Consider the following 27,393-nt stretch of genomic DNA (forward strand, 5'->3'; position numbering starts at 1 on the left):
ACCAACATTTTATCAGAATTAAAGTAATAAATGCAGGATGCTTATAAAGGTTTAGGAGATGCACCAGTTTAGGATCAGTCTGTGTGGGAATGGAGACATGAGCAAGATTTTCATCTTTGTGAGATACTGACTGTTTGAAGCAGCTGTCCCTTTGGAAAGCTATCAGCTGTTCCATTTGACACTGAATTTGTAAATGATCAGCTCCATGTTCCTGGTTGATTACCTTTTTGGTAACCATCCTTCTTGATGAATCAACACTAGACAAAGGTAAAAGCTGGGAAAATAGGATAATAACAGTGCCCAGTGAAATGGTGCTAAACTATTGGCAGCTTGATGTTAAACGGTGGAGAGAGGAACAACAGGTGGTGGGTAGCTGCTGAGCCCTGAGAATGTAGACACTTTGCAGCAAACTGTTTCAGAAAACAAAGCACCTGCTTGGCTGGGAAAGCTGTTTTGAAATAGTAAATGTGAAATGTATGGAAGTATAAATAACACCCTAGAAAGCTTTCCTTTCATAAAAAAGGCTGTTTTGTGCCAGATTTCATTTGGAAAACTATGTCCAACTATCTGAACTTTCAGAGAGAGATATGTCCTCTTCATCATGCTGGCTGGCATGGTAAGGAAGCTCATTCTATTCAGAGCACACCCCCAGCTTTGTGACATGTTTGGGAAGACATGCTAGGCAGAAGAACCTTTCCGGTATATACTGTTCTTTTCCCATGTTTGCTGCCTTCCTCTAGGAGGATCAAAGTGCCTGAGCAATTTTTCTTTTTTTTTTTTTTCTTTTTTTTTTTTTACTATGACATTAACTAGAACTTGCACAAACTGTGCTCAAAAAGACCTTCTCACTTTTTCATTCACTGCTTCTCTTTGTTTCAGATACTGCCTATCAATACTGACAGCACATGTAAAGAAAAGCCCTCCAGAACTGGAAATTGCTCTCCAGAAGGTTCACAGTCTTCGAGGTTTTGTATCAGGAACTCAAAAGTTTTGCAAATTGATGGTTTGCAGGAACTTTGTGTTAAGGAAACTTTGCTGTCCAACCAAAACTGTTAAGAAGGAAACTGCCACATCTGACCACCCTGGAGCCACGATGGCAATCACATTTGCACCACCTGAGCTGGGACCACCCCCCCACAGCTACCCTCCTCACACTCACAGACCAGGGTTCTTTACCAGGAATCCTTCCTCGGGTTTCCCATGGCAGAGTGTCAGACATCCTGATCTTTAATATAATTTAGTCTCAATGCAATAACTTAAGTTACAAAATAGCAAGTGGTGCCTCTGAGGAGGGACCCTGAGCAAAGGAACCCCGGGCCTGTGAGAACTTCTATACCATCCCGGTCTATCTCTGCAAAAATCTGAACATCCTTGGCTCCTGCTGTGTCTCACAGGTTTCTGTCCTCTTTGTTATGCAAAGGGTTGGCAGTTCATGCCAGAGCTCTCACCACCCAGAGCTCAACCTGCAGCTCTCAGTGCAGCTGCACCCTGAGATACTGCACTGAATGTGTTTCTCAACACTTTGACTGTTAGCATGGTTCACCCAGAAAATTATTTTAAGGTGTCTGTTTATGGAGCAATCCAAAAACCTGAAATGTACTTGAAACTAGCTGTGTGTTTAAGTACAGCAGCGTATCAGCTGAGATAGGCTGCTGTACATGCCCTCAGCTCACCCTTTTACCTAGGTTTGTTCACAGATACCCCACAGTTGGACCTGCTTTCACTTTCCAGTTGGAATTCTAGTTCTCCCAACATGGAATAGGAAGTTCTTGTTCTGGATTCTGGTATCTTAAACTAGCAAACTTTGCCTTTATTGTGGGCTGATGCTTTGAGATCATCACAGTTGTACGCTCAGTGCTTTGCTTACAATGGTCCATGAAGCTGCCCAGCAAAGGCAAAGTAACCCTCCTCAAGACAGAGCAAGCTGCTAGTCTGATGGTCCCTCCCTGAGGTCAAGTTGTGCTTGATGATGCATCCTTTCCTCACAGCAGGGTTCCACTTCTGGTAGTGTAACAGGTCATAATGCTGCTTTATCTCATTGCAGAAAGCATTACACAAGATGTCCAAGCTGTGAGTGCAGAAGAAGCACTAAAGTACCTGCTTTTCCTTGTGGATGTCAATGAATTGTATGATTATTCCTTGGGGACGTATGACTTTGATTTAGTCGTCATGGTGGCAGAAAAGTCTCAAAAGGTCTTGACTTACAGTTCCAGCTAAGGAACTTACTTTTCTACTTTCTCAAAGGTTCTTTGTGGTCTGCAGAGCAGCCTACATGTATTCTTGGTAATGGCTCTCTATTCAGTTGGGATTCCAGTTGCTCAGAAGCCTTATGTGTATTTGGGATACTACAGGGAAAGTGTCTTGTCTCTGCATTCTTTGGCACTTCTTGAGCACTGCTTGGGAAATTTTTTTGTGTTCAAGGTGAAACAGTGCTCTTCTAGAGCAGCAGGGCAAAATTGTCTGGGGAAGGGAGGGATTAGTGTCTGGAGTTTTGTGACTGCATGCCTTCCATTCTCAGTTCTGTACTCTTGATTTTTGCTTATTTAGTAATTCCCATGATAATAGCATGTGTCTTCATGTGGGTTTAATGTGAAATGTCTGAACTGTAATGCCCATCTGCATCTTCAGAGTTACCTAATGTTACAGCAAATTCTGCTGCCCATCACTTAGACCACCCTATTCTTGTTAACAGGTTTTATGACCTTTGGTGTTGATCAGTTTTATAGCTGCAAATTTATACATAATCATAGATAATAGAAAACAACATTAGATACAACACATAGGCTTGAAATTTAAATGTTACCAGCCTTTAGGTACTGCTGAAGTCCATGTGGGAGCCTGGTAATTCAATTTAGTAATTTCTGGCAAGAGTGTATGCACTAATTGATTCTTTAAGATGGCCTACATTTGAAAAAACAAAAAAACAACATGTTTAGTGTACTATCGTATATTTTCAAATATGGGGTGAAGATTGGGACAAATAAGGATTTTAGCAGATTAGCTCAACTGCAGTTTTTATTATTTGTTGCAGGACCCAAAAGAATACTTGCCTTTCTTAAATACCCTCCGGAAAATGGAAACCAATTATCAACGATATACAATAGACAGACACTTGAAGAGATACACAAAAGCTCTTGGCCACCTCAGCAAATGTGGTAGGTGTCCTAAGGAGGATTTCTGCAGTGTAACATGTCTGTTTTGGAGAGCCTTTGGGGGAAATAGCTAAAGAAAGAGAAGGATTGCACAAGATCATCTTCGCATCTGCTAAGGCATGGTGAACTGGTGCTGCTTGCTTTTTGTACTGTAGCTTGGTGCGGGAAGAAAGAAATGTTGACTCCTCTGGTGTCATGAAGCATATGAAGTCTTGTGTTGTTCCTGTTCAGGTGAATTGTGCCTGTTTAATTTTTCTGGCAAAACCTCAAGGAAGTAAATACCTTGATTTTGCAGAAGTATGGGAAGTGCTCTTCCACCCAGGCACCTCTAGCTGCTACTTCATGTTGTGAATCCAGACTCTCTGGGAGATGGGAGGGCATGGACTTTCTCTTTTATTTTTATAAAAATTAAATTATTTCTGCAGGTCCTGAACACTTCTCTGAATTTCTGAACTTGGTGATAGATCAAAATCTGTATTCTGAGGCCTTGAAGCTGTACCCCTCTAGTACTCAGGAGTACAAGGTGCGTAAGCTCATGACAGTGTCAATCAAAGCTTTATATTCCCTTATGCATGTGTTTGGATCACCTCAGCACCTTGCATGAGGGCAGGAACGAAACTGCTGCTGCTTGTGTTCAAGTTCTGCATGTCATTGCTATTCCAGTGTTGTCTGAGACCCTCTTCTGAGATAACAGCTGGAAAGACTCTCAGCACTAACCCTGTGGGACCTGGTCATCAGTGGTTTTTATTCCTTTGATTGTGTGACTCAGAGCACCTGGAAATCCTGTTTCTTCTGTTCACTATCTTGCTGAATAACTCCCATAACCTCAGGAAGACTTCTCCCTGTTTTGATCTCTATGGCTTGCAGATTGTGTGGGGACAATTTGTTATCCTTAAACTGTTTGGAAAATGCTGTAGAACTTGGACACTTTTAGATGTGATGTTTCCTAGTACATAGTGTCCTTTATTGGTTTCAGTGTAACTGAAGAACTTCAGCTTGTCCAAGGCTGAGTTAAAATGTAAATGCATTTAATATAATCTAATATAGATACTGTAAATACACAACACATAAGCCTTTGTACAAGTTCAGTGAGAGGGGAAATAGAGAAAATCAGTCTTATTTGCAGCACAGTGAAAGCAGAAAGGAGTCTTTACTCATGAGGGAGGTCTGTTTCTGAACGATTCATTGGGAATGTTTGATTATTCACACTGTATCCTTCCAGTCAAATCCACTTGCCCCTTCTCTTGGAGACAGTGAGCTTTGAGTAACCTGTGCCTAAAGAGTTACAGGACTTGCATGTTCCCTTGTGCCAGTGTTTGTTTCCTGAAGTAGGTTGGTTCAGATGGACATTCTAACAAAAACTGCTCATGAGGATGGGGAGGAAGGGTATGGTTTCCTGCAGTATCTAGTTTACCCAGCATTTGATTTGGGAAGTCAGGTGCCTCCCTCTGTCACTTGCTTTAGCTCTATGAAGTGTGTCCATGTGCTGTCATCAGCCCTTGGCTTGATACAGTTTGAAATGGGGTAGAAATTTCATGCCTAGAAGCTCCTTGGAGAAGCTGGGTAAAAAACTTTTGCTGATGGGCCCTTAGTTTTTACTAATAGAGAACTGTTACTGACCGTACTAATTTTTTTTTGTCCCTTTCTTTCAGGATATCAGTGATGCATATGGAGAATACTTGATGCAGAAGCAGTTGTATGAACAGGCTGCACTGATACTTGCTCGTGCTGGCATCTTTGCAAAAGCACTTGATGCTTTTCAGAGCAGTGGCAGCTGGCAGCAAGCCCTGTGCATGGCATCACAGCTTGGTTACACAAAGGATAAGTTATCCAGCCTGGCACGGAGCATGGCAGGTAGGCCTTGAAGAGATGGAAATGTGCAGAGCAGAAGTGGCTGCTGTTGTTTATTGTTCACTTTGATTTTTCCTAAAATTCAGTGAAAATCTCGGTGTTCAGCAGCACTTTTCTTTAATGAGAACAGAGATCCCATGTTTCCCCAAGGGTTTGTGCATTTGCACATAACCTTTGTTTCTCAAAAGAACCAAAAGATGTTGAAGCTGAATTTGGTAGGCAACCCAGGAGCTGCCAAGCAAACTGTGGCCTTGGCTGCTCAGTGCTGACTGTTTCTTGCAATGTTCCCTTGCAGCTGGTTGCCAGACTGCTCTTCCAAATTGCCTCGTTAGTTAACCACAAGAAATGGATGTGGGCTGAAGTGTCTGATGTTACTGAGGCCTCTAGACATTAAATGTTGCCTATTCACCAGCCCCAAAGGCTGCTGGATAATTTGGAGCTGCATCTTGTTTTTCCTTTGAAGCCAGCTAGCAGCTAGGACCAGCTGGTACATAAGGCTGTGTGTTGTCCTAAGGAGAAGAAGGTAGCTGGTCACAGAATTTGTGCTCGCTGACACGTGTCAGATATGAGATGTGTTGTGCACTTGGTGTGTATTTCAGCAAGAGAATGGAGCATTGTTCTGATTTCAGCCTTACTCAGAGGCAAAGTTTATGAAGGGCCACTTAACACAGAGGGAATCTAGTCTTTAAGAGCTGGATACTCCAGTATTTGTTCTATCTGTCACTTAATATGATTTAAATCCTTCATGCCTTTAATGCTTTTTTATGGAGCCCTTTTAAATTACAGCTGTAATTTCACAATTGAGTACATGTATGAGCAGATAGAAAGTGTCTCAGTGAGTGGGATTTTCCTCTACTTTTTCATTTTCTGGCACAAAACCCAGCTGTTTCTGAAAAGCTGAAACTACACTTTTTCTTGTAGGAAAACTGGTTGAACAGAGAAAGTATGCGGAGGCAGCCATACTCCTGGAGCAGTACACTCAGGTAATGTAATCACCCTCCTGCCTATGTCCCAGTAATGTCCAGTAGCTGTCAGTCAGATACACCATCTGTGTTTTTCTCTGTTCTCCTGCACCACGTGTGACTCCATGCATGCTGACACTAAAACAGTCTGTGCCATGGCCCCCTGGGGAAGGCAGAGCAGGCCTGGCTGATGCAATGAGCAGGGTAGGGATAAATGCTGTGTCCCTGAGTTTTTCCACTCCTGAAGCCACCCATGCTTTGGTATGAAAAGCTTTTGTCTGAGAGAGCTGAAACATAAGGGCTGCAATAAGGAAGACAGAGTTCCAGAGGGATTTTGCCTTAGTGTGGAAGAAGTCATGTAGTTTTGCTGAGTCGGTTTGTACATTTTTGTTTGCTTGTTTGGGTTTTTTGAGGTCAGCACATCAAATTAGCTAGCATAGTAGTGTTTTCCTCTCTTGACTGTGATACTGCTGCATAGAAATATCCATCTGAATAGCTTCTACCTAAACATGTATTACTAATATCAGCAGCAGCCTATAGTTGGTCTTCCCTTCTAGGACTATGAAGAGGCTGTTCTCCTGCTCTTAGAAGGTGCTCTTTGGGAAGAGGCTTTGAGACTGGTAAGACATTTCAAACCACAAGAACAGAAGTGGAAATACATCTTTAGAGTGCTAAAACAGAGGGATGTGATCTGGGTTAGATCCTTAAATGATGCCTTCTTTCGCTGATTCAGATTCACAAGTATGGTAGACTGGATATCTTGGAGACCAACTTGAAACCTGCTCTTTTGGAAGGTGAGTCTGGGCAAGAATCTAAGATTTCTCTGTGCTGTAGAGGCTAAAGAAGATCTTTGCTGGATCTATGGGAAGTCACAGCATTCCAGTACTGGAAGGTGTATGGAAGTATACTTTGCTTCCACCTAATTGGTGCTGCTCAGTTAGCTGCACTTGGCTGTCCTCAGTGCATCCTGAAGCCCTGCAGTGTCATGGGATCCTTTTAGCTTAGTCCGGGTCTTTTGGAACTTTTCCAGACCTCACAGTCAAAAGCTGCAAATGGGTCTGTGTCTGTATGTCCATGAGCTAGCAGGACAGTCCTTGTTCCAGAGTATATATGGCACCAGAGCTATGTACCGGGAATATGGTTATCTGTCCTGTAAGCTTTGATGAGTAGTTTTTGTAAATAAAAGAATATTTGATAGCTTTATTCTCTCTTCCACACAGAAAGAATGTTTCGTTACTATTCCTTGTTCTTCCTTTTCATGCTCTATGAGTTGAGGGATTTTTTTCTGAGCTTGTTGAAGGACTGCGTTTGTGTAAAAAATGCTTTTCTGTTTCTCTTGTACAAATGTTTTTGATTTTCTTGACGATCAGCTCAGAAAAGTCAGCTGATCTTCCTAGATTCCCAGAAAACAGCATTTCTTCACCATAAGAGTCGCCTGCAAGTGGTGCGAGAGCTGAAGAAGGCCTGTGAGAACCTGCAGGGTTAGTATTGAAGTGCATATGACTTTCTCCTGCATAAGTAACTATGTGTGATCATGTTTTTGTTTGTGGTTTCTGTTTGCTCTGATGGAGCTGTGCTCTCCTTCAGCTCCAATGGGATCTACAGCACTAAAGCAGCACCCTTCTCAACCCCTCCTCACTCCATACTTGGAGTGTGGTTACTCTGTAGTTTCAGCTCTTCCTTGGGTCACAGCTTTCATGCAATGAAAACACACCTTTGAAAGCTCTTCAAAATGATGCAGCATTGCCTCCACAGTACCATCTTGGCTGGGTGAGACAGTGCTCAGCATATCCGTTGTGCCAAGTAGCTATAGGTATATTCACCTGCCATCTGACACAGTCTCAGGGAATTTCTCTGAAAGCAGAATGCTGTGTCCTAGTCCAGATCTGCTGCACTGAGATTGTCATCCCTCTAATTGTGCTGTTCAATATCATGATTGCCACCAGGGCAGAGGAGCAGTGTTGTTCTATTACTGTTCCTTCTTGTGTGCTGGCTCAGTGGGTTTGGGAGCCATGAAACTCCAGAACAACAGCAGGTAGAATGAATCTGCCCAGCAAGCTACACAGATCAATCAGAAAGCTTGAAATAATTCTGACCTTTTTCCATTCTGTGACAATTGATACCATGTTTTGCAGATTATGAAGTGCCAAATTGCCCAGAATTGGAGCTTTTCTCTGAAACCAGTAGTGTTGTGACAGCCAGTGACATGAACAGCAAATATTCACACAGCAATTCAAGAATATCAGCGTAGGTATCTGCCTTCAAATCAGGTAGTGACTGTTCTGGCATCAGCAGCCAGAGGTCAGCTTGGCATGCTTCTTGCAGCAGTGTGTGTCTTGGAGCTGCTTTAATTACAGGCATTTCATGGTTATCATAACTCTCACTGGAAGTGAAAGAGCAGAAAAAGCCAGAAGCTACTAGTGCAGCAGGAACCGGGTGCCTGGCAGAGGAGCTGAAAACACATGCTCTGGGCGGGTTCTGGCTCCATGGGTGTTGGGCATGTGGCCAGAATAGCTGGCTGTAGAAAGCTAGGTACAGAATACAGGTGGAACCTCTCAAACACTAACTGCTTGTGTGAATGTCTTGTGTTCTTTGGCCCAGGTTTTGCACTAGGTGCGTGGGAGTTGCTACTAAACCCCATACCAATGTCTTCCCACAGTGGCTGTGTGCATTGTTTTTGAGTGCTTTCAAGAGTATGAGCTGCAGTGTGGGGTGGGGCACATAACAGACTGGTGTAGTCTGTGGGACCACTTCTGAATTCCCTGACTGAACTGTGGAAGAATATAGTTGTGGGAAAAATGTGGACTTTTTAGACAGATTGTTTTTTTGTGGACCAGATGTAAACAGGAGGAGAATGAAGCCTTAGTATTCAGCCTCAGAGTGTGTGGATCATTTGAGAACATTATGCAAGCAGGTCTGGTCTATGAATGAAGTTGCTTTCCTGTGATCATGGCTGTGATCAGAGCTGAGCAGGCTCTGGAGATGGCAGAAATTAAAATGTTCACAGCCAAGTACAGACCCTGGCCACTAGAGTTTTAAGTGGACCTCAGCTTTGCCTGATAGTAACTATTGCTTTGTGCTTGGAGAAGCTCCTGCTTTGTGTTGTAGATGTGCTCTAACCTTGCTGGAACATGGAGCAGTCCTTTTTGGAGCAGAGAAGCAGCCTGACTCCTGTCTTGTGTTTCAAACTGCTAAGGATATTGGTTGAGTAGCACTGAAAACATTGTCACAGCAGATAAGGTTACACCCAGTCCTCTGCCACTGGAGAAAGCAAGGATTTGAGAGACAATTTTCATGCACACTGTTTATGTTCCTTCAGATTTAACCCTCCTAACAGCTAGTTCTGTTGTGCACACTGTAACTGAACATGCTCTTTTCAGGCGATCCTCAAAGAATCGACGCAAGGCAGAGCGTAAGCGATACAGCCTAAAGGAGGGGAGTCCTTTTGAGGATATTGCCCTTCTGGAAGTCCTGGGAGAGAATGTTCGTGCTGTTGAGACTGTGAAAGGTAGGCTAGTTGGTGATCTTAATCCATGCTGCAGCTTGTGAGGATGAGGACAGCTAAGGTAGTGTGTCCCCTCTTGCACTTACTGTGTATGCTGGGGAGAAAAGCTGCCTGGTCCATACAGCCATCTGTGTTGGACCTTGGTTTAGTTAATCTGCCTCTGTGCTCAGAGTAGCATGTGAGCTCTCTGCATTTGAAGTTGGGATCAGAGAAAAGAAGCCTCAGTGCCACTACAGATTTGTCTTGTTTTTATTCTCAGACACTGGTGGGTCTCAGGAGGAACAGAACCAGTTCTGATTTGTTGCTCTCCTTCCTGTGTGCTAATAGCAAAGAAATGCAATTGCTTATTTAGTATACCTGAGTTGATTGCTATGTATTGCTTCTGTTCCCTCCTGCAGGAGAGATACACATCCTTCTGAAGCAGCTTGTGCTCTTTGGTTATGATGAGCAAGCTGGGGCTTTGCAACAAGTCCTGGAAGAGGTTTTGCAGTTGATGGAGACCTCAGTCCCAGAAATCTGGACTCCAGACCTGCAGAGCTCTGTCAGCCTGGTCTGTGCTCATCCACATTACCTATCACACTCACCTAGACAGTATCAAGTGTTTAGCAGTATTTTGCATTCTCCAGTAGAGAACATAGAATCCTTCCATGGCTTTCAAAATACAAGGTTTTTTTTTCTCTTGAGAGGTTCAGCAGACATTCTGGGCAGGACCTGTTGAGTCAGTACACTCTAGATGGGTACAACGTGCATAGCCTACTGTGTTCCCTGCACTGAATTGCATACTGGATGTGATAAGGTCTTCTGAGGCTTGTGTTGCCTTGTCTGAGTGGTGACTTGTTTTTGTAAGTTCCATCTTAAGCAATTTGTAGAATATGAGAACACTCCCTTCTTTTCTAGGCCTAGTGGTAGAAGTGTACTAGAGTAGTTGTTACTCAGCCTGGTCTTGTGAACTGAGAAGCTACTGATTGGTGAATTTATTCTGAACCATATATCATAACGAGTAAATTACTAAAAGAAGGGTTATGTCAGGCTTCTAAGCTTCAGCTTAATGCAGAATAAGGAAATCACAAGGGCTTTAGTTAGTTCCCTTCCAGAGTAAAAAAAAGTCTGTAATAAGTGGTTTCTGTGCATTTATGGTCAACACAAGATGTTCCTCAGTATGTTCTCCTTAACTGCTCATTAGCAGGACTCTTAAAGACAGATTAAAAATGTCCTGTATGATAGGGAACAGGGACTCCCAGATGAACCTTTAATATTGATGGTGCTCTAATGAAACCAGTCCTGCTGAATCATTATATTTATGGTGCTGTAAAGAAGTAGGTGCTGGAATAATAGTTCTGCATCCTGAAAAGCTGCATGAAAGCAGTTCTCTCTGCCTCTGTTAACTTTTCTGAGACATTACTGGGCTTCAATCACACTGATTACACTTTGATCCTGTTCACTTTGTACTGGGAGGTCTCCTGGTTGTAGACAGTAATAGCAGTTTCCTTTGAGCGTATCCCTGCTTGTGCCTTGATTTATTCCGGTTGAAACGTGGGTATTTCTTCTTACAGGTCTTGGGACCCAATTCAACTGCAAATAGCATTATGGCTGCTTATCAGCAAAAGAGGATGACACCTCCTGTTGTCCAAGGTTAGTTGAGGCTACGAGTTAAGTTTGGGTGTGAAATGTCAGGGAGGTTAGTGGGCTTGGAGTCTCTCCAAGCATTGCTACCTGCCAACAGTTGTACAGTTACTCAGCTGCAGTGGTTCTTTGCTTTTCTTTATGGTGTACCATCCTGCCTTGTGGCAAGTGAGCAGCTTTCTTAGCAAAGTTTATTTTGCTCTGAATTTATGTCCTAAAACTGTTTCAGTTTAAAACTGTCTCCTGTGCTAAAGTATCTCAACTGCTCCTGGGTTCCTTTGTGTGTAATGTCAGTCTGTTCTGAGGGAATTGAAAATCTGATATCTTAAGGAATGGGTTAGATAATTCTTGTAACTTACCTGCTGAATTTTTCTCTGTGGCTTTGGCAGTCAGGTGAGGCACTTAACCAGACCAGGCTACAATCTGTCATGTCACTTTGCCATCTCAAAGTCCTTGCAGTGAATACAAAATTTGGGCTGAGATACGTAGCCAACAGTGGTCCCAACTCCTCAGTCTTCCGTCTTCTCTCTAGTCCTACATCCTCTTTCCCTGCTAATCCTGAAATTGCCTGGGCAAATCCTCTATTGAATCTATGGATGCAACCTGTCTCTATTGCCACTTGCCAGGGCTGGCTTCAGAAAAAGCCTTGTGCCTCTTACTCCAAAAGGAGCCAGCTCTTCGTGGTGCATGATTGGTAAGTGACAGGTGAATTAATGAAGTTCTTTGTGCCGCTAATGGTTGTGGCTTTGTGCCTGTGCCTCCTGTTCTGAACAGTAACACTAAACGATTGAGAGGGGGACTTGGTGTGCCTAGAGGTTTCTTGGTGAAAGCAAATATTCTGAGGACACTCTCCTAGTGATCAGTCACTACAGGGAAATTATAGGTGTCAAGAGATTTGTCAGCATCCTTTGATGTAAGGAAAGTGAACAAAGTTAACACCTCTTGGAAAAAACTATATTCCTGTTAACCCCTGTTCTGACACTTGTTCCATTTGCCTTTCAGATCCAGAAGTACTGACTCCACCAAAATTCAATAAAAACCTACAGTGGAAACTGCATCTTCTCCAGTAGCCAGAAGCCAAGGAATCCCTGTGGACTCTGAACTCTTAATTTTTCATATAATTTCATTATATCTTTGCAGAAGCCATTGCTGTTCCGGTGTTTCTGATACAATGTTCTTAGGGCTGTGCAAGTGAAGGGTCCCTCCACTTGATGCAGCTGTGACTGTGACCCATATGGTGTCACATTACAGGCACAGCCACTCACATCCACTGCAGAGGTGGCTTGTGAGGCTGGGGGGCAAAAGGATATACAGCTCTGACTGTTTCCCCCTTCTGGATGAAACAATCCCACCAGTATTGGATGGGTTATCTTCTCTGCCATCCCTCCCTCTCAGAGTTGATACCTGCCATAATTACAGGCCACATTTTAAGCACTTCAGCCTGCTGTAGAGAACTCGACTGTAAGACTGTACCAGCAAATTGCTGTAGTTAATAAACAAAGTTTGTGTTTTCTCTGCTGAAGCTGGGTGTTGCTGATACCAGATTTTCATGATTGATACATGATTGCTTTATTACATCAGAGTGAACCCTGCAGTGGCCAGGACCCATTGCTGTTTTGAAACTGGGCCCATTCACATCAGGGAGGTCTTGGACAGAGGAAAACATGAATAAAAGCAGGGCGGAGGTGTCAGTGTCACACTCTGCTGGGTAATAGTACCCTAATTATCTGAGATCAGAGCAGGTAGATTAATTCTGCTTTATGGCACTGACAGATCAGCAGCTGTACCCTGATAATGCTGTGCACAATTGCAGAACTGTGTCATCTGGAAACTGGTCTTGTACTGAGAATCAGGTTTTACCCCAGAATACTTCTGTGATCTGAGGCAAGAAGTAACAGCAGTAGTTCTAGGAGCTGAGGAAGGAGACAAGGCTACAAAACCTTTCAGTGGTAGCATCCCCTTCTTGGTTAATTTTGGCATGGCAGCTACAGTGTTCATGCCATTTCTGTTGGGTGCTGCAGAAAAACACTGCACAAACAAGGTGCTTACTGTCTTTTGGAGGTGTTTAATGGCACAGCAACAAGCTGTGTTCTGACTGCACAGCATGAGCATGTGTAGTGCTGCATGTTACTGTGTTTGTATGGCAACAGCCCCATCAGATACGGGTGGCCATTTGGTCTTGCACCGCACGTGTTGTGTTTGTCCTGGGCTTGCTGGAGGGGCGTGGTAAAAGTCTTTTTCAGTGTGAAGCATTGGAGCACATCTCATTTCCAGTTTTCTGAGTTGCACGGCCTGTTCTGGGTTGCGTGAGGATGACTTGAGTCTGTTGTCAAACGTGACTACGCTGGAAAGAGATTGGCCAAGAGTAAATAAAGCCTTTTGAGATCACAAAAGACATGAAGGGCATTACAGGGCAAGACTGTTTCACAGGATCTCGGTGTTCGAAATGGTAGCAGAGCACAGTCCATGTTGAAATACAGAAGCCATCTATCAGATCTGGAGAAAGGGTTGATGAGGGAGTCTGCTCCTCTGCAGAGCATTCTGACCCTGCAAATGAAATGTGACACACCAGTAGTTCCTGACATTCTTAAATCTGACACCAGGAAATGCTGAGGTCTTGCACAACCTAATCTATTGACTAGAAGGAGAACACAAGAAAAGGTAATATTGCCACTGGCTTACTGAGGATTCATGGTTGTGCCTGTGTGTATGATTTCTTTTGCTTTTCCATCATGGTGATGGTGAACACCAAAGACCCTTTTGTATTAGGCTTGCTTTCTTGATCTCCCACCAAGGCAAAACCCTTTTAAATCTGCCATCCAAATGAAAGACCAGTCTTCTAAATCATTCATCACTGAATTCTTATTGCCTTCCCCTATACCTTTCCCTCCTGAGTGAACTTGGAGTAAGGAGCAGTAGAGCTAAGAGCAGTACTTAAGTACTGGTGAGCCTTGAAAGGGCATGTCCTGCTTACTACTTCTGCAGTTGCTGAACCTTAGTTTCTTCTCAGCAGCAGTTAGGAGTCAGCTTTCCCTTGATTTCTGCTGGCATGTTCTTTGCTTTCTTAGTGGTACACATAATGTTGAAATATACTCAGCTTTAGTTGCTGTCATTACAGACACATTGAGTTTGCTTTTATGAATTCTGTGGAGGCTCCTACAAACAGTTACCAGGAATGGAAGTAAGTCATTAATGCAGAAATATGGAGTTAGCTTTAAAAATTTCTCAGCCTCTGAGCAAATGTGGCTGTATGGAAGCCTGTTTGTCTTGTTAGATATTTTTCACCTGTCTGCTGATTACCTTCATTAAACACAAAAGGAAAAGAAATCCATCAGGTTCAGTAGGAGCTTTCATGAACAGATCCACAAGCTGTGGTTCATTGGAGCAATAGATTACAGGTTCTTGTTAGATTGCCAGTGATAAATGCACCTGCAAAATGCAAGTTTATAGTACTATGTACATCTGTTCCCAAGTATACTCCAAGGGAGTCAGAGCCAAAGATCTTTCCAAAGCGACATTCTTGCTCTGGGGAAGAGATGAGTAAGACCCTTGACTTGTCTGCAAGGTGGTCATGTTCTCATCCTCTGGGGAGAAGCAGAGATGAGACTATAGTCAAATATTCTGTAACTGCAGTTGTTAATGGAGAGGAGGGGGAGAGAACCACTTTCTGTATAAATGAGTACTGCAGAGAGGATCAAGGCAGTGGGGCTTTCATAAGAGTGGAACAGAACTCCTGCACCACTCTCATCTGGATAGCTGCAGGGGCAGCTAGAGTCATCTGGCCCTCCACGTGACAGCCTGTCATCCCACCAGCCTACCATCAGCCCATGTTAATCCCTTCATCACATTTCTCATGGCATATCTCATGGGAAGTCCTTTACCACACCTTCCTTGGCTTTAGGCCTCGTTTCTCTAACAATATCACAGAAAAGAATACAGCTCCTGAATAGATCTAATTACAGCCGGGGGTGGAAGGGAGATACTTTCTTATCCCTGGCTGGTGAGTTAAGGATATGCTGCTATTCTGATGCTCTCTTCCAACAAAGATGTCGTGTTGGTTGCTCACAGTCTCCTGTTTGGACTTACCAGCTGTAGATGAAAGATTGGAGGAAGGCTGTGGGTCCCCTGCACAGCCACACACTGACAACATCTACGTTTTCAGCCTTAGTTCCCTTCGTGGCCTTAAGGCTTCCCCTATATACCACTTGTTGGCTTCAGAGAGCTTGTGCCCACTGCAGACCTTTCCCATACAGTGGTGACCTCACACAGCAAGTGCTGGACATGCCGTGCCTCCCCCTGGGGCAGCGGTTCTGGTGATACTGCCAATTTTCATACATAGGCTTGTCCCTCTGAATTGTGCTCTGCATTTGAGTGTGTGGCAACTGACTTGGTTGCACACTGTTGCCATGCAGATGGATTGTAGTGGTTTATGCTCCACTCTGACCTGCTCTGAGAGGTGCTAAAACCATGACTCCCACCCAGATGTGATAGGCCATGGACCATAAGCAGTGCATTTCACTGTGAAGAAGCATGTGGCTTCCCATTCTGGCCTGTGTCTGCCATAAGTAAGACCACAGCTCTCCAGCATTCACAACTGGCCTTCCTCCAAAATTAATTCCTGTTGCAAAGCATTAGCACTTTACCTCTGGAGCCAGCTGAATCCCAAGTTTGTGTCAAGAATGAATTCACAGACTGGCTGTGCTTTTGTCATCGATCCTAACTCTCTAAGCTTTATTTTGTAATTTAAGGCATATTATTACTGATGTCAGCAAAAGCTAAACTGTGGCTGATGTTTTAAATCAGGCCATGACCAACCCTTCACCTTACTGTACCCCACTCTGGTGAAAGATGAATGTTTTAAGAGAAGATTTTGCACAGTGAGTCATAGGAGAACAATAAATGCTTCAAACACACAGAGAAATGGGAAATGGCAAGGTCTTGCAGAATAGTTTTGGAACAAGTAGAGAACAAACAGAAATCTTGAATAAGATACTGGACACTGCATTTGGCAATGTTCCGTATGTTTTACTGAAATTAATAAATCAGCTAAAAAAACATCCTTTAGATGAACTTAGTTGATTATAATATGAAAATCACATCGCTAAAGCTTAGATTACCCACTTCCAAATGAATCCTACCTACTGAACACACACAATAAACTCAAAATGCACTGTACCTTTAAACTGAAGCGGGCAAAAGATTGTCCAATAGCTATTGAGTAGGCAGGTATTTAGATATCAGGTAAGTGCAGACTTAGATATTTTGAAAATTTCTTAGCTACACTGCTTGGCTAGAACTGAGTGTGCTGGCTCTGTGGATTCACAAGCATTAAATAAACATGACCCTCTGTATGGACTGGCTTCTTGCATACCAGGTTGAAAGAACACATTTTTGGGGACAACTTTACAATAGAAACCTCTTTGTTCTTTTCCAGCAACATCAACTTACTATTTGGCTCATTTGAGTGAGTACAGCAACATGCTACTGCATGGGGGAATGGAAGAAGTGAACTCTTTCCCCACAGAATGTGTTATTGTTAGGAACAGCATTTTGCTTGTATAGAAGAACTGTGCACTCTTTTGCTGAAAGCCATTTTACCTAGAAAGCATTTTACTTAAGCTGGGCTTAGGATGAAGTTGAACTGTACAAACCAAACCTGAACTCGAGGTTTTTATTAGTACTGTTCTGCTGCTTCAGGAAGTTCACATCTTGACAATGGTCAAATGAAATAAAGGCTTACTAAAATCCTGACTGGAGAAACAGGGCAGGATTAAAGCACAGAATTTCTGTACCAACCTTAACATATGCAGACAAGCAACTGCAAACCTTGATAGTTTTATTATTCTGGGAAGTAGTAAAGCTGGTCATTGTGTATTACACATGTATTTAATATAACATTTAAATACATCCTTGTACCCAAAAGCGATTATTTGCCCCACTTAGACCTGAGAAGTGGCTGTCCTGGCCCCCTGGTGAGGGACAAAGTGCACTCCATAGCTGAGGGGCAGTTCAGCAGCACTGAACTGTCAGGCCTTTCAGTGGCACAGCAAAGTGGAGATGATCAGCTGCTGCTCCTTTCCCTCTACTGACAGTACATTCTGTCAGCCCCACCAGTGCCTGCAACATTAACGTGTAGGGGGAACTTCAGTGGTAGGCAGAAATCAACAAGAGGAAGACCTCTAAGTCATTGTTTCTTTCCTTTCCCAGCAGAAACCTAGACCTGGGTTCAGTTCAGCCTCTTGAGTTAAAATAAATCCTTTCATCCAAACAAAGCACTTCTCCCAGACTTCAGTTCACTTACAGATTAGTGTGCCTGTACCACAATAAAGCTGCAACCAAAAAGCTTCAATTTCAGAAGTCACTTTATTTATATTTTTAGTAGGGAAGACAAGGGCTTGGGTTTTTGTTGAAGCTATTACTAAATTAGTATGCTGCTGTTTCCAGGCTATTTTTCCCCACGTTACATTTGTCATTCCAGTTAATAAACATACATTTGTATAAACATTTTCTGGTCTTTGTGTTGGCTTGAAATCTGAAGACAGATTGAAAGATGACCTTTTGAAAAATCATTTTGGCCAATGTTTCTTAAGATGTTCCTTTAACTGTGGGATTGTGGACAGCTGTTGTTTACAGCGATGGCATCTGAGGGGAAGTTTAAGAAGTTCAGAGGTATGGTCTTTCACCATCACTTTTCCCTTGCTTCTTACTATCTCTATCACATCTGAGGATAAAAATAAAAAAGACCAAAGGTATTGAGACCAGGTAGCATGATGAAACACATGACATTGCAAATCTCTGTGCACTGTTTTGCACGCACAGTCTGTCATTGCTGCATGCTAATTTAAACCAGCCACAAAATTTGTTGACTTTTACTCAGTGCTACTTCCTAATATCTCAAATTAAATAAAACCTTTCATTTACTGCAATAAAATGTATGACTTGCATATTTGTTTGGAAGAAAAGCCCGAAGCCAGAACCTACAAGGAGGATTATGTTATGAAATACTTTTTCTAATCATTACCTTCAGAGTTTAAGAAGTAGTCTGTGTTAAAAGAATTCCAGTGCTTTTTGGTTTTGAGGGCTGGAGAATCAAAATCCTGGCTGATTACATGCAAATGTAGCTGACTGAAAAAAAGAAAATATAACGTAGATATGAGAGAAGTAGGTTAATGCTTGAAGTTGTTTTGCAGTTGTAACAGTTGCAAACATGATTCAGCAAAGAGCAGCCTTGTGGGTCAGTCCTGACCCTGTGACAGAAGAAACACTGTCTGTTCTGGAAGCACTGCCTCTTGCAAGCATTTCACTAATAAACAATCAGGGTCACTAGTCTGCATATTTCACTGGCCCCTCACTGTAGTCTATATTCCTGCTAGTTTCCAAAGAGGCAGAGACAGTAGTGTTAGCAAACCAAAGGTTTATTAAAGGTTTAATAATAAACCAAAGTTTTGTTATTCGTAGAGTAATTGAATGGGATTTGATCAGTGCTCAAAAGCTTCATTCAAGAACTGGAGAACAACTGACTGCACTATCAACAGGCACTTGGACACTCTAAGGTCTGGACTTAGACACAAGACTCAAATCCTTGCTCGGTATTAGGCAGGACTTGACAGGTCTAGGAGTCAAGTCTCCAATCCCACATCAGTGCACTGGATTGAGGATGCCCTAGCACTGGCAGCAGTGCTTCTGTCACTGGGGCTGGGCCACAGCGTCTCACAGCCCCAGGCACCAACCTCAGCCAGAGAAGCCCAAAAGGCATTTACCACCATGGGCAAGACCCCTGTGCATTGGGATCTACACAGCAGTGTGGGGTAAAGGACTGCATACCAAGCTGTCTGCAGTGTTGAGGAGGACTGCCCGTTCTTCAGCAATGCCAAATCTCCTCACGGACTTAGCCTCAAATCTGGGTAACTGGAAAAACAGCATGTCCACCACACAACTCCTCTAGGTCTTACCTCATACTGGGAATAGCATGGTAACCCAGTCTGAACTCCAGGCTCTCTCTGGCAGGGCACTGTTCGATCATTTTTTGCCCAACAGCATGCATATGTTCCAGGAGTTCAAGGTGGTCCCTGGTGACTGACTTCAGGCTTGCAATGGGGTCCCATGGTAAGATAAGCCAGTGGTAACGAGCTTTGGGATATTTATCCTTGATGACTACAGTCTTTTCATCTTTGTAAACCTAGCAAAAAATGAAGTAACTAGTAATGAAGTAACTACTTTCTGACTGAAAGTCAAATACATTATTCCTATAAGCACTGTATTTAGTGGGGAGATGCTACTTAACAAGAACTTTTGCTGGAATTAAGTTGCTCCACGATAAGCACCCTCTTCTATAACACATACCATGTAGCTATGGAGAAGTGTTCTAACATCCTTTTCCATGTACTTTATTATAAAAGGAAAAAGCATTCTAATTTTACTTTGCAGTAAGTTAACCATAGCTACAGGTGTATATGAAGTCTTGAAAATCACCTGGACTAAGATACCAGTGAGGCCTAGGGAACTCAGTTTCTATCAGGCTACATTCAAGCTCTGCAGTCACAAACAAAACCACTGTGCTCAATACAGAACATGTAGGAACGCACTGGGCTGCAGATTTCTGGAGTGAAGCACAAATCTCAGATGTGCTACTGGCAGTGTGCTGCAGACTCCACCAGCATTACAAAGACAAAAATATTAAAGTCTGGGCTATTTTAGGTCATCCTACCCAGTGTGATGCTTTGTGAGATCACTCACAAGAAGGAGAACAGGCTCCTGTCTATCATGCCCTTCTTCCTATTTTCATTTTGTTTTACCTTCTACAACAATTCAATGCAGCTAAGGAAGACAAAGGGTTGGGAAGCTTGTAAACAACAGTGGGGAGAACCCAGCAATAAAAAGCTACCAGGTTGTGTATCTGGTCTCTTAGCAATACACCTGCTGATGAGAGATGGATTATATCTTTGTCACCCTTGCTAATTATTCTTGTATGTTTATGAACAGATCAGTCTTACTCTACAGGAAGGAAGATTAAAGTTCTGTCAGTACACAAATCATAGGACTGATTCTTTCAGCCACAAGATATTTTATACACACATATTAGTGTCTGCTCCTGCCACCAGCAGGAACAGGATCTCTTTCAAATCTTTACAGAAGGAAGAAGTATTGCCATTTAATATTTGATTGAAAAGAAAATATAGGAGTTCTAATGTTTGTGCATTCAGATTGAAACTACAACTAATAAAGCTACCCTTCACTCATAAACAGTTATTTGTGTCTAACATTAAAAGAACAGTTTTAATACCCGCTTAACATTTTGGGTCAAGAAAGCCCTGCTTTGGTAAGTGTATAGAATCCTGCTTCATGGATAAAAATTAAGCTTCATGTTGAAAAAGTAAGGATAAGAATTTCCATAGCTTTATCATCCCCTATAGATAGACTCATTTGAAAGTCCTGGAAATTCTAGGACAATGGGCATCCAGGTCTCCTACAAATCTAGCAGTTCAACACTTCACACTTGAATTAAAAAAAAAAAAAAACATCAAGAAATAGGAACCTTCTGTTTAGCTAAGTGAGCAGAGAGACCTGGACAAATTAAATTAGAGGGATGGGCAGAAATTTAACAAGGGAAAGTACTGCATTCTGGGTACCTGAGCACCTGGGACAGGGCAACCCTGGACATACAGAGAGACTGGGGAGTGAGAGACTAGAGAGCAGCTCCACGGAATCAGTGGCAAGCTGGACATGAGTCAGAAGCGCCCTGGCAACTAGGAGGGCCACCCGTGTCCTGGGGTGCAGCCAGGCAAGGGAGGGGATTGTCCTGCTCTGCACTGGGGTGGCCTCACCTCAAATGCCAGGGGCAGTTTTGGGTGACACAACAGAAGACATAAAGCTCTTAGAAAGTGTCCAAATGAGGGCTAAAAAGATATTGAAGGGCATTGAAAGGAAGCCATATTTGAAACAGTGAGGTCACTTGGTCTTTTCAGCCTGGAGGAGACTGATGGGAGACATCATTGTAGTTGCAACTTTCTTGTGAAAGGATGAGAAGCGGCAGGCACTGATCTCTTCATTCTTATGATCAGTGACAGGACTTGAGGAAATGGCCTGAAACTGAGTAAGTGGAGGCTTAGGCTGGGTATCAGGACAAGGTTCTTCATGCAGAGGGTGGCTAGGCACTGAAATAGGCTCCCCAGGGAAGTTGTCATGGCACCAGGTCTGTCAAGAGCTCAAGAAGTGCTCTCAGGTACATGGTGTGATTTCTGTTCTGTCAGAGGATGCTCTGTGCAGAGCTAAGAGTTGGATTCAAGGATCTTGAAGGGTCCCTTCCAATTCAACACACACTATGACTCTAAATTATTTTCAGCCTTACAGTGATCATCACCTGAAGGGGCCCAGTGAGGCCAGGGGTCAGATCCTGTCATCTGACATAAAGGTGTGAAAGTTAAGAATTTGCTGGAAACCAGGAAATTGCACTAAGAAACAAGACAGTGCTGACTGCTGGAGAATGGGAAGATATGTGGCTTGCTCAGCTTCAAATGACAGCCCCATTTTAGTTGGTTTCCCTGAGGAAAAAAAGCAATTGCAACAGCTCACTTACTCTCCCATCAACTTTTTTTTTTAAATCTATTGGCCAAATCTCACAGTACATACAGCTCAAAGATAATTAAGACAATGACACTCTGCAAAATCAGTACAGTAGACTCCCAAGTTAATGTTACACAGAGAGAGATACAAGTACAGTTCAGCCCTTATGCTCCACTGATTAACCAGATTGTTAAAGCAAAGTGTAGAAGGAAGAAGGAAAGCTCATTTAGTTTTGCTAAACAGGCTCTACTGTAGAGTACAAGTATACAGCTCTCACCTGCATTTTTGGATCTTGCATGGAGCTCTTTAGACCCTGACTCCAGTGTCCTAAATGTTCCTATAGCAAAGAATGGGCAAAATAAATCATAAGACAATTAAGAGTCCAATTATGTATTTTAAAAGATTCAGTTAAGAACATTCATTAGTATACAGCAGTGCAATAACAGCTGAAGGACAGCTCAATTATTTCCCTTCTATAAAATGCCAACACACCTGCCCCAGCTGCCCCCCAAAAGCTACTTTTCAAAACTTTTAACAAGATAATGTGAAGATGGAAAGTTCAATCTTCCAAATGTTGGAAATTTAACAATGGTGTGTTTAAATGTGTTTAAATTTAATAATTTGCCTGCACATGTCATGGCACAAGGCCCTCTGCTTCAGGGATCACAAGAACCAAAGAAAAGAACAAAGATCTCCATTAACTACCCTATCCCAGTTATACTGCTCTGCAGAGAACTAAGTAGTTGCAGTGAGTGGCCTTATATGTAATGATTGTTTTACATTGTGCAGTGGCTTGTAAAGAAAACCAGAAAGGCACAGGAAGATCAATCCAACACAAGCCATTTCTAAACTTGACTATTGAACACCTAGTAGAAGGTATGACTTGAGTGCACCTTTTTCAAAACAGACGTTTTTTCACTAATCAGTAATTATATTCTTATAAAGGAAGGCATTCAAATGTTATTATAGAGCTGGCAGGAAACAGTATGAGTTGTCATCTCCCTGATCATGCCACCAGAAATCTAGCCCTAATATAACTAGTCCAAGTCCACAGATTAAGTAAGTGGTTAACTCACACCAACCTGAGACTAAAATTTTGTCCTTAAGGGGTTTCATTTCTGTGCCTTCTCCTCCAGCACTGCACTAGTTTCAAAGGTCTTTTATTTTGTCCATGTCACAGGGCTTTTGGAAACACCCTTTCATCAAAGATTCTGGCTAATAACACTCACTAATGTAAACAAGGTTCTGCCATATGGAATGAACAAAGCAGAAGGAGAAAAAAATTCAGTGCAATTACAAACAAAATAACTAAAAATATAAAAAGGCTCAGGTTGTTCTGTTCTCTGTGTGCTTGCTTTTAGATAACCATTCAAGAGCCAGGACAGTGTCCTTGGGTGACTCCAGCTAAACGGAGCTCACGTGGACTGTCCTTCTAGCAAAAACTGCAGCAGAAACCAGAGATTAAATCCTCATTTGCTAGAGGGAACCCCCTCACACACACCTAACCCTCAGATCAGGTTAGAATGGATCCCAAGTAACTCTCCCAGTGTCTGGGTGATGTCAGGAGCACAAAACACCTCTCATGTCCTGTATACTTTGAAGATCTCTGCTCACCTGAGATGCCTGCCATCAGCAGAATCCACAAAAGACCTCCTCCTCATGGAGGAGACAACCCCAGGAGAAACAGCAGAAGTATTAATACCAACACACTTGCCTTTTTGCTTGAAGTTCCTTCAAGTGTAGATACACTGGTATTGCTTAGTTTGGGATTTGTAGAACTGGCTTGTGTATCCACAACCTCCAACTTCATTGTTTTTCTGGGCACAGGCTCTGTATCATCATTCTCACAGGAGTCCTCACGTAGCATTCTGTCTGCTTTAGGAACAGTTTTCCCAGACTCTTCGGCAAATTGCACCGTGTAGGGATAAAGGTTATTCACAATATGCAGAATTTGGCCTGGCTTCATTTTCACCACTTCATCCTTGCCAATATTCACAAGATCAACACTAGTTGGGTTGATCCCTATCTATGGTAGACAGAAAAGGGAAAAAAATAGTAGAAAATTACGTTGTAAGTGTAATTGCCAACTTCTGCTCAGTTCTCCTGGAATACCACTATCCTGGAAAGCAAATGTATTTTGCACTCACTGCTCACACCAACCTGCTTTAGCAGACCAGGCAGTGCAGCATCATGGACATCTGTTTCTGTCCCAGTCTTGCAGTCACAGCTGTCAGCACACAACCTCCGGGCCTGATGTCACAGGGAGCCTGGGTCTGCAGCATCACTTGTGACATACTTCCCTCACAAACTAGCAGCCTCTTAAACAACTAGTAACAGCAGCAACTATTTCTGAGGCGTAACAGTAGTTTTAGTGAATTATTTTAGTGCAGTCACACAATGGGACAGGAAAGCTACAGTGCTTGCTTGATAGATGAATTTTGCCTCATCCTGTGGGTGACCCTACAAAAGTTAGGAGTCTTCAGCAAAATGTTTTTGGTTAATGTTTATGCATGGAAGAGGCTTTAGGGAATCATCTCTCTCCTGTGACTGATGAATTCAGTCAGAGAGTGTTTCATTAGCTCTGTCACTGCCATACTGGTATGCTTCACAAGATGGTATTATACCTCTCACTTGGTATTCACTGCAATGAAGCACATGCCTGATTTCAGCTAGGATCTCTTTATTCTACAGCTCTGCAGTTTCACTCAGCTCAAGGATCCTTCCCATCAGCAAATGAAGTATCAAACAACTGCTCACTGGAAGCTTGTGCCACACACCTCTCACCTGGGGAGCAACTCTTCAACACACAGAGAAAACACACTAGCACCCACTACCAGAAGGTACCCCCAGTTTTGAGATTCTACTAATACAGTATTCCAGTCATGACTAGGACTGATTTCTGTGAAAAAGTGTACAAGGTATCTCTGCCAAATTCATCAGATACCACTGGGGTGCCTGTGCCTGGGCTCCGGAGGCATTTTGAGAGAAGATGTTACCGCTCAGTAGGTAGAACACGTCATGGTGTCTGCACGGGCTGATGCTGTGTGCACACACACACAAACACCAGCACCAGAGACCTTTCCCTTCATGTTATCTCAAAGATACTGGGTGTCATAAGTGTGAGGGAATAGGCCTGCCTCCATCCATCTGGTAACATGAGCATTCCTGCAGTGCTGTCTCACACTCCATCTCTTCCCATAAGTAACCACAACTCTGGCTCTATGAGCCCACCAACAAAAATCTCCTGTGTAGTCCCATTAACATAAGAATTTCAACCTTAAACAAAGGGCTGCTGATGAAGTTTAAGGCTCAGGAGGAAGATAAGCAAGTTTAGTAGAAGTTCCAAGTCTCTCAAATGCAGCACCTGACAGAACTGGTTGAAGACTCACAGCAGCATTCCCTGATGCTGCAAGTCTGCCTGTCTTAGACTGGAGCATTATCTAGAAGGAATAGTGCAGTCTTTCGTTGAGGTGCACAAACAAAGAAGCTCACTTCTGAGGGCCACTTGCTGTAACCTCCCTTGGTAATAAGTAAGCTTCAGGACCCTCAGACCCAGTGATCAGAATCATCAGCTGAAGTATTTGTGGAATTAAGTACAACTGTCCCAGTAAGTATCAGAAATACTGTAAATCCACACATAAAAACATACCTGTTTAACTGTGACATACCCCTTGTTACAGTCTGCTTTTAATTGAACTGGAAAAGAAAGAACAACATGTCACAAAACAATGTAAATAAAAAGAACTCTGCTGAATCACCCAGTGCAGAAAACATTCCTCTTTTTGAAGATCTGCTTCTTTCTGGAGCTGATCTTCACAAATGTATGCCAAGAATATTTCTGCCTTGTCTCTTCTTTCCAGGACCACAGGTAAAACAAGAGCCAACCCATACAATGAGCCAAGGGTGGAATTACTCCAGAATGTGGATTCTGTTGATGTCTTATACATATTTTTGATGTTCTTACCAGTCCTCTGTGACAATAAGGCATAGAGCAAGACTATGTCCAGAAGCACAGAAGATAAGGCAGTGAAGATGTGCAGTATTGTATAGGTGACAGGTACTTCCATATGCTCCCCAAGATCACATTATTTTATGTATAAAATAACAAGTAATGCTAAAAATCAGTTGGTGGAATCCCAGGGAGAAGAAGTGCTGCTCACAAAGCAGGGATGCAGGCAGTGAAATGCAACTTTGGGCCTGGGAACTGACATTAAGCTTCAATGTATTGCTTTATGGAGGTGGACGTCCTGTCATTGGGTGTCTGATTTTTTAGGCCTCAGAGATCTTCTTAAGTGCTTATTAAAACAGCTTGATGACTTCAAGAACCAGGCAACACTACAGACCACACAGAGGAACCAGACAAATTCAGCTGCTGCTGCACATAGAAAGCAGATTTGAGCTAAAAAGTCACCTTACCTTGCTGCCGTGAACACTTCTTATCTATTATCCCAGTCTCTGGGCCACGCCCAATTACCACGGCTTCCAAGTGGGGCAGTTTCACTCGCTGATTGCATTTCTCTTTCCCCACAAGCCAGCACACACGCATCACTGTGCTATAGAGCAAAACAGACAGTGTGTTACCAACATGCCACTTCCCAACAGGCCACCTTCCTGCAGAACAGGGTCCATTAATTCCACTGCCAGCCCATCCATTAGCTGAACCAATTCTGCTAACTTGGTTAAAGTTTATGAAATTCAAGGCAAAGAACTTCCATAATCTAAGAGCAGGTTCCTCTTGAAAGGGTAATCCTGTGTTCCTTCCTACACCACCAACATCCTCACATTCATGAACTGTATATTGGAAAAATCAATTAGACTGATAATTCCATCTGACAGAAGAGCCTAGTCACAAAAACGCTCGTTTCCCACTGAATCAGAGTTGACCTGGGAAATTAAACACCAGAACAAGAGAGAGCAGCGGAAGACAAGAGCTGACAAGAGAGTCACGATAGCTTCATCCAGCAACAGTCAACCACGGACCATGCTATGAAACCTTCAAGTTTACACTAATTTGACCCTAGACAGTAATGATCCTTCACCCTCAACTATGCTCGGTGCTCAGCGCTGTTCCTCCCAGTTCTGTGGTGGTGAGCTCATCTCGGCTGTAAGCAAGCTTCCGTCCCCACTGTAGCACGGGTGCTCACACACCCATCCCTATGGCCTACCCATCCCTACGGCACCAAAATCCCTATGGCACACCCATCCCTGTGGGCTCCGTTCCCATGGCAACGCCATGGCGATGGACCCCACCCCCTTACAGCGCGCGCGACGTTCGCACCGCCCCCGCCGCAGCCAATCAGCTGCTGCAGCGCGTCTCTCACGTGACCAGACAGAGGCTCCCGCCGCGGCGCGTGGCCCAGAGGAGGTGCAGTGGGCCCGCGCACACGGAGGGCGGCGCTCCATCCTAGCACAGGCGCAATAGCGTGGAGCGGGCTGGATCGCCGGCCGGCTTGTGCAGCGGCAGACCCGCGTAGAGTGAGGGGGAGAAAGGCCCGGAGCAGTACCGGGAAGGCGGCGGCCAGGCTGCCGTCCCGTGCCCGGTGCAGCTCGCTCCGAGGGCGGGAATCGGGCGGCGCGCAGGCGTGAGGCAGACGCGAGGCAGGGCGGGAGCCACCGCCCGCGCGCTGCGGGGCGGGGCCGTCGCTCAATGCGGGCGGCGGAAGCGGGCGCTGATTGGCCAAGTGCCTTGCCCTCCCGAGCAAACATTGGTGGGCCGCTCTCCCGGGCCCGGCGCGTG

At 43.6% G+C, this 27,393-nt stretch overlaps 2 protein-coding genes across 2 annotated transcripts in view; one reads left to right on the forward strand and one right to left on the reverse strand.

The window, feature by feature from the left end:
* The window catches only part of ELP1 (elongator acetyltransferase complex subunit 1), a 29,068-nt gene extending 16,649 nt beyond the window's left edge, over positions 1 to 12,419 (forward strand). Inside the window, exons 22-35 of the mRNA XM_062512694.1 lie at positions 880 to 965; positions 2,045 to 2,193; positions 3,032 to 3,155; positions 3,578 to 3,675; positions 4,805 to 5,006; positions 5,925 to 5,986; positions 6,523 to 6,585; positions 6,699 to 6,759; positions 7,336 to 7,446; positions 8,101 to 8,212; positions 9,346 to 9,473; positions 9,869 to 10,020; positions 11,024 to 11,102; positions 12,096 to 12,419. Coding sequence (XP_062368678.1) covers positions 880 to 965; positions 2,045 to 2,193; positions 3,032 to 3,155; positions 3,578 to 3,675; positions 4,805 to 5,006; positions 5,925 to 5,986; positions 6,523 to 6,585; positions 6,699 to 6,759; positions 7,336 to 7,446; positions 8,101 to 8,212; positions 9,346 to 9,473; positions 9,869 to 10,020; positions 11,024 to 11,102; positions 12,096 to 12,163 — 1,495 coding nt within the window. The 3' untranslated portion in view covers positions 12,164 to 12,419. The remainder of the gene's footprint in view (positions 1 to 879; positions 966 to 2,044; positions 2,194 to 3,031; positions 3,156 to 3,577; positions 3,676 to 4,804; positions 5,007 to 5,924; positions 5,987 to 6,522; positions 6,586 to 6,698; positions 6,760 to 7,335; positions 7,447 to 8,100; positions 8,213 to 9,345; positions 9,474 to 9,868; positions 10,021 to 11,023; positions 11,103 to 12,095) is intronic.
* A 5,085-nt stretch (positions 12,420 to 17,504) lies between these two features.
* On the reverse strand, positions 17,505 to 26,202 carry APTX (aprataxin). The gene is made up of 7 exons (XM_062513372.1): positions 26,073 to 26,202; positions 25,306 to 25,352; positions 23,371 to 23,682; positions 21,934 to 21,993; positions 19,046 to 19,272; positions 18,115 to 18,218; positions 17,505 to 17,814 (listed from the first exon to the last, which is right to left on the reverse strand). The coding sequence occupies exons 1-7, from the start codon at positions 26,200 to 26,202 to the stop codon at positions 17,660 to 17,662; spliced, it is 1,035 nt and encodes a 344-aa protein (XP_062369356.1). The 3' UTR covers positions 17,505 to 17,659.
* Between the last annotated feature and the right edge of the window lie 1,191 nt (positions 26,203 to 27,393).

The sequence above is a fragment of the Cinclus cinclus genome, chromosome Z (assembly GCF_963662255.1).
Source record: "Cinclus cinclus chromosome Z, bCinCin1.1, whole genome shotgun sequence".
Lineage (NCBI taxonomy): Eukaryota > Metazoa > Chordata > Aves > Passeriformes > Cinclidae > Cinclus > Cinclus cinclus.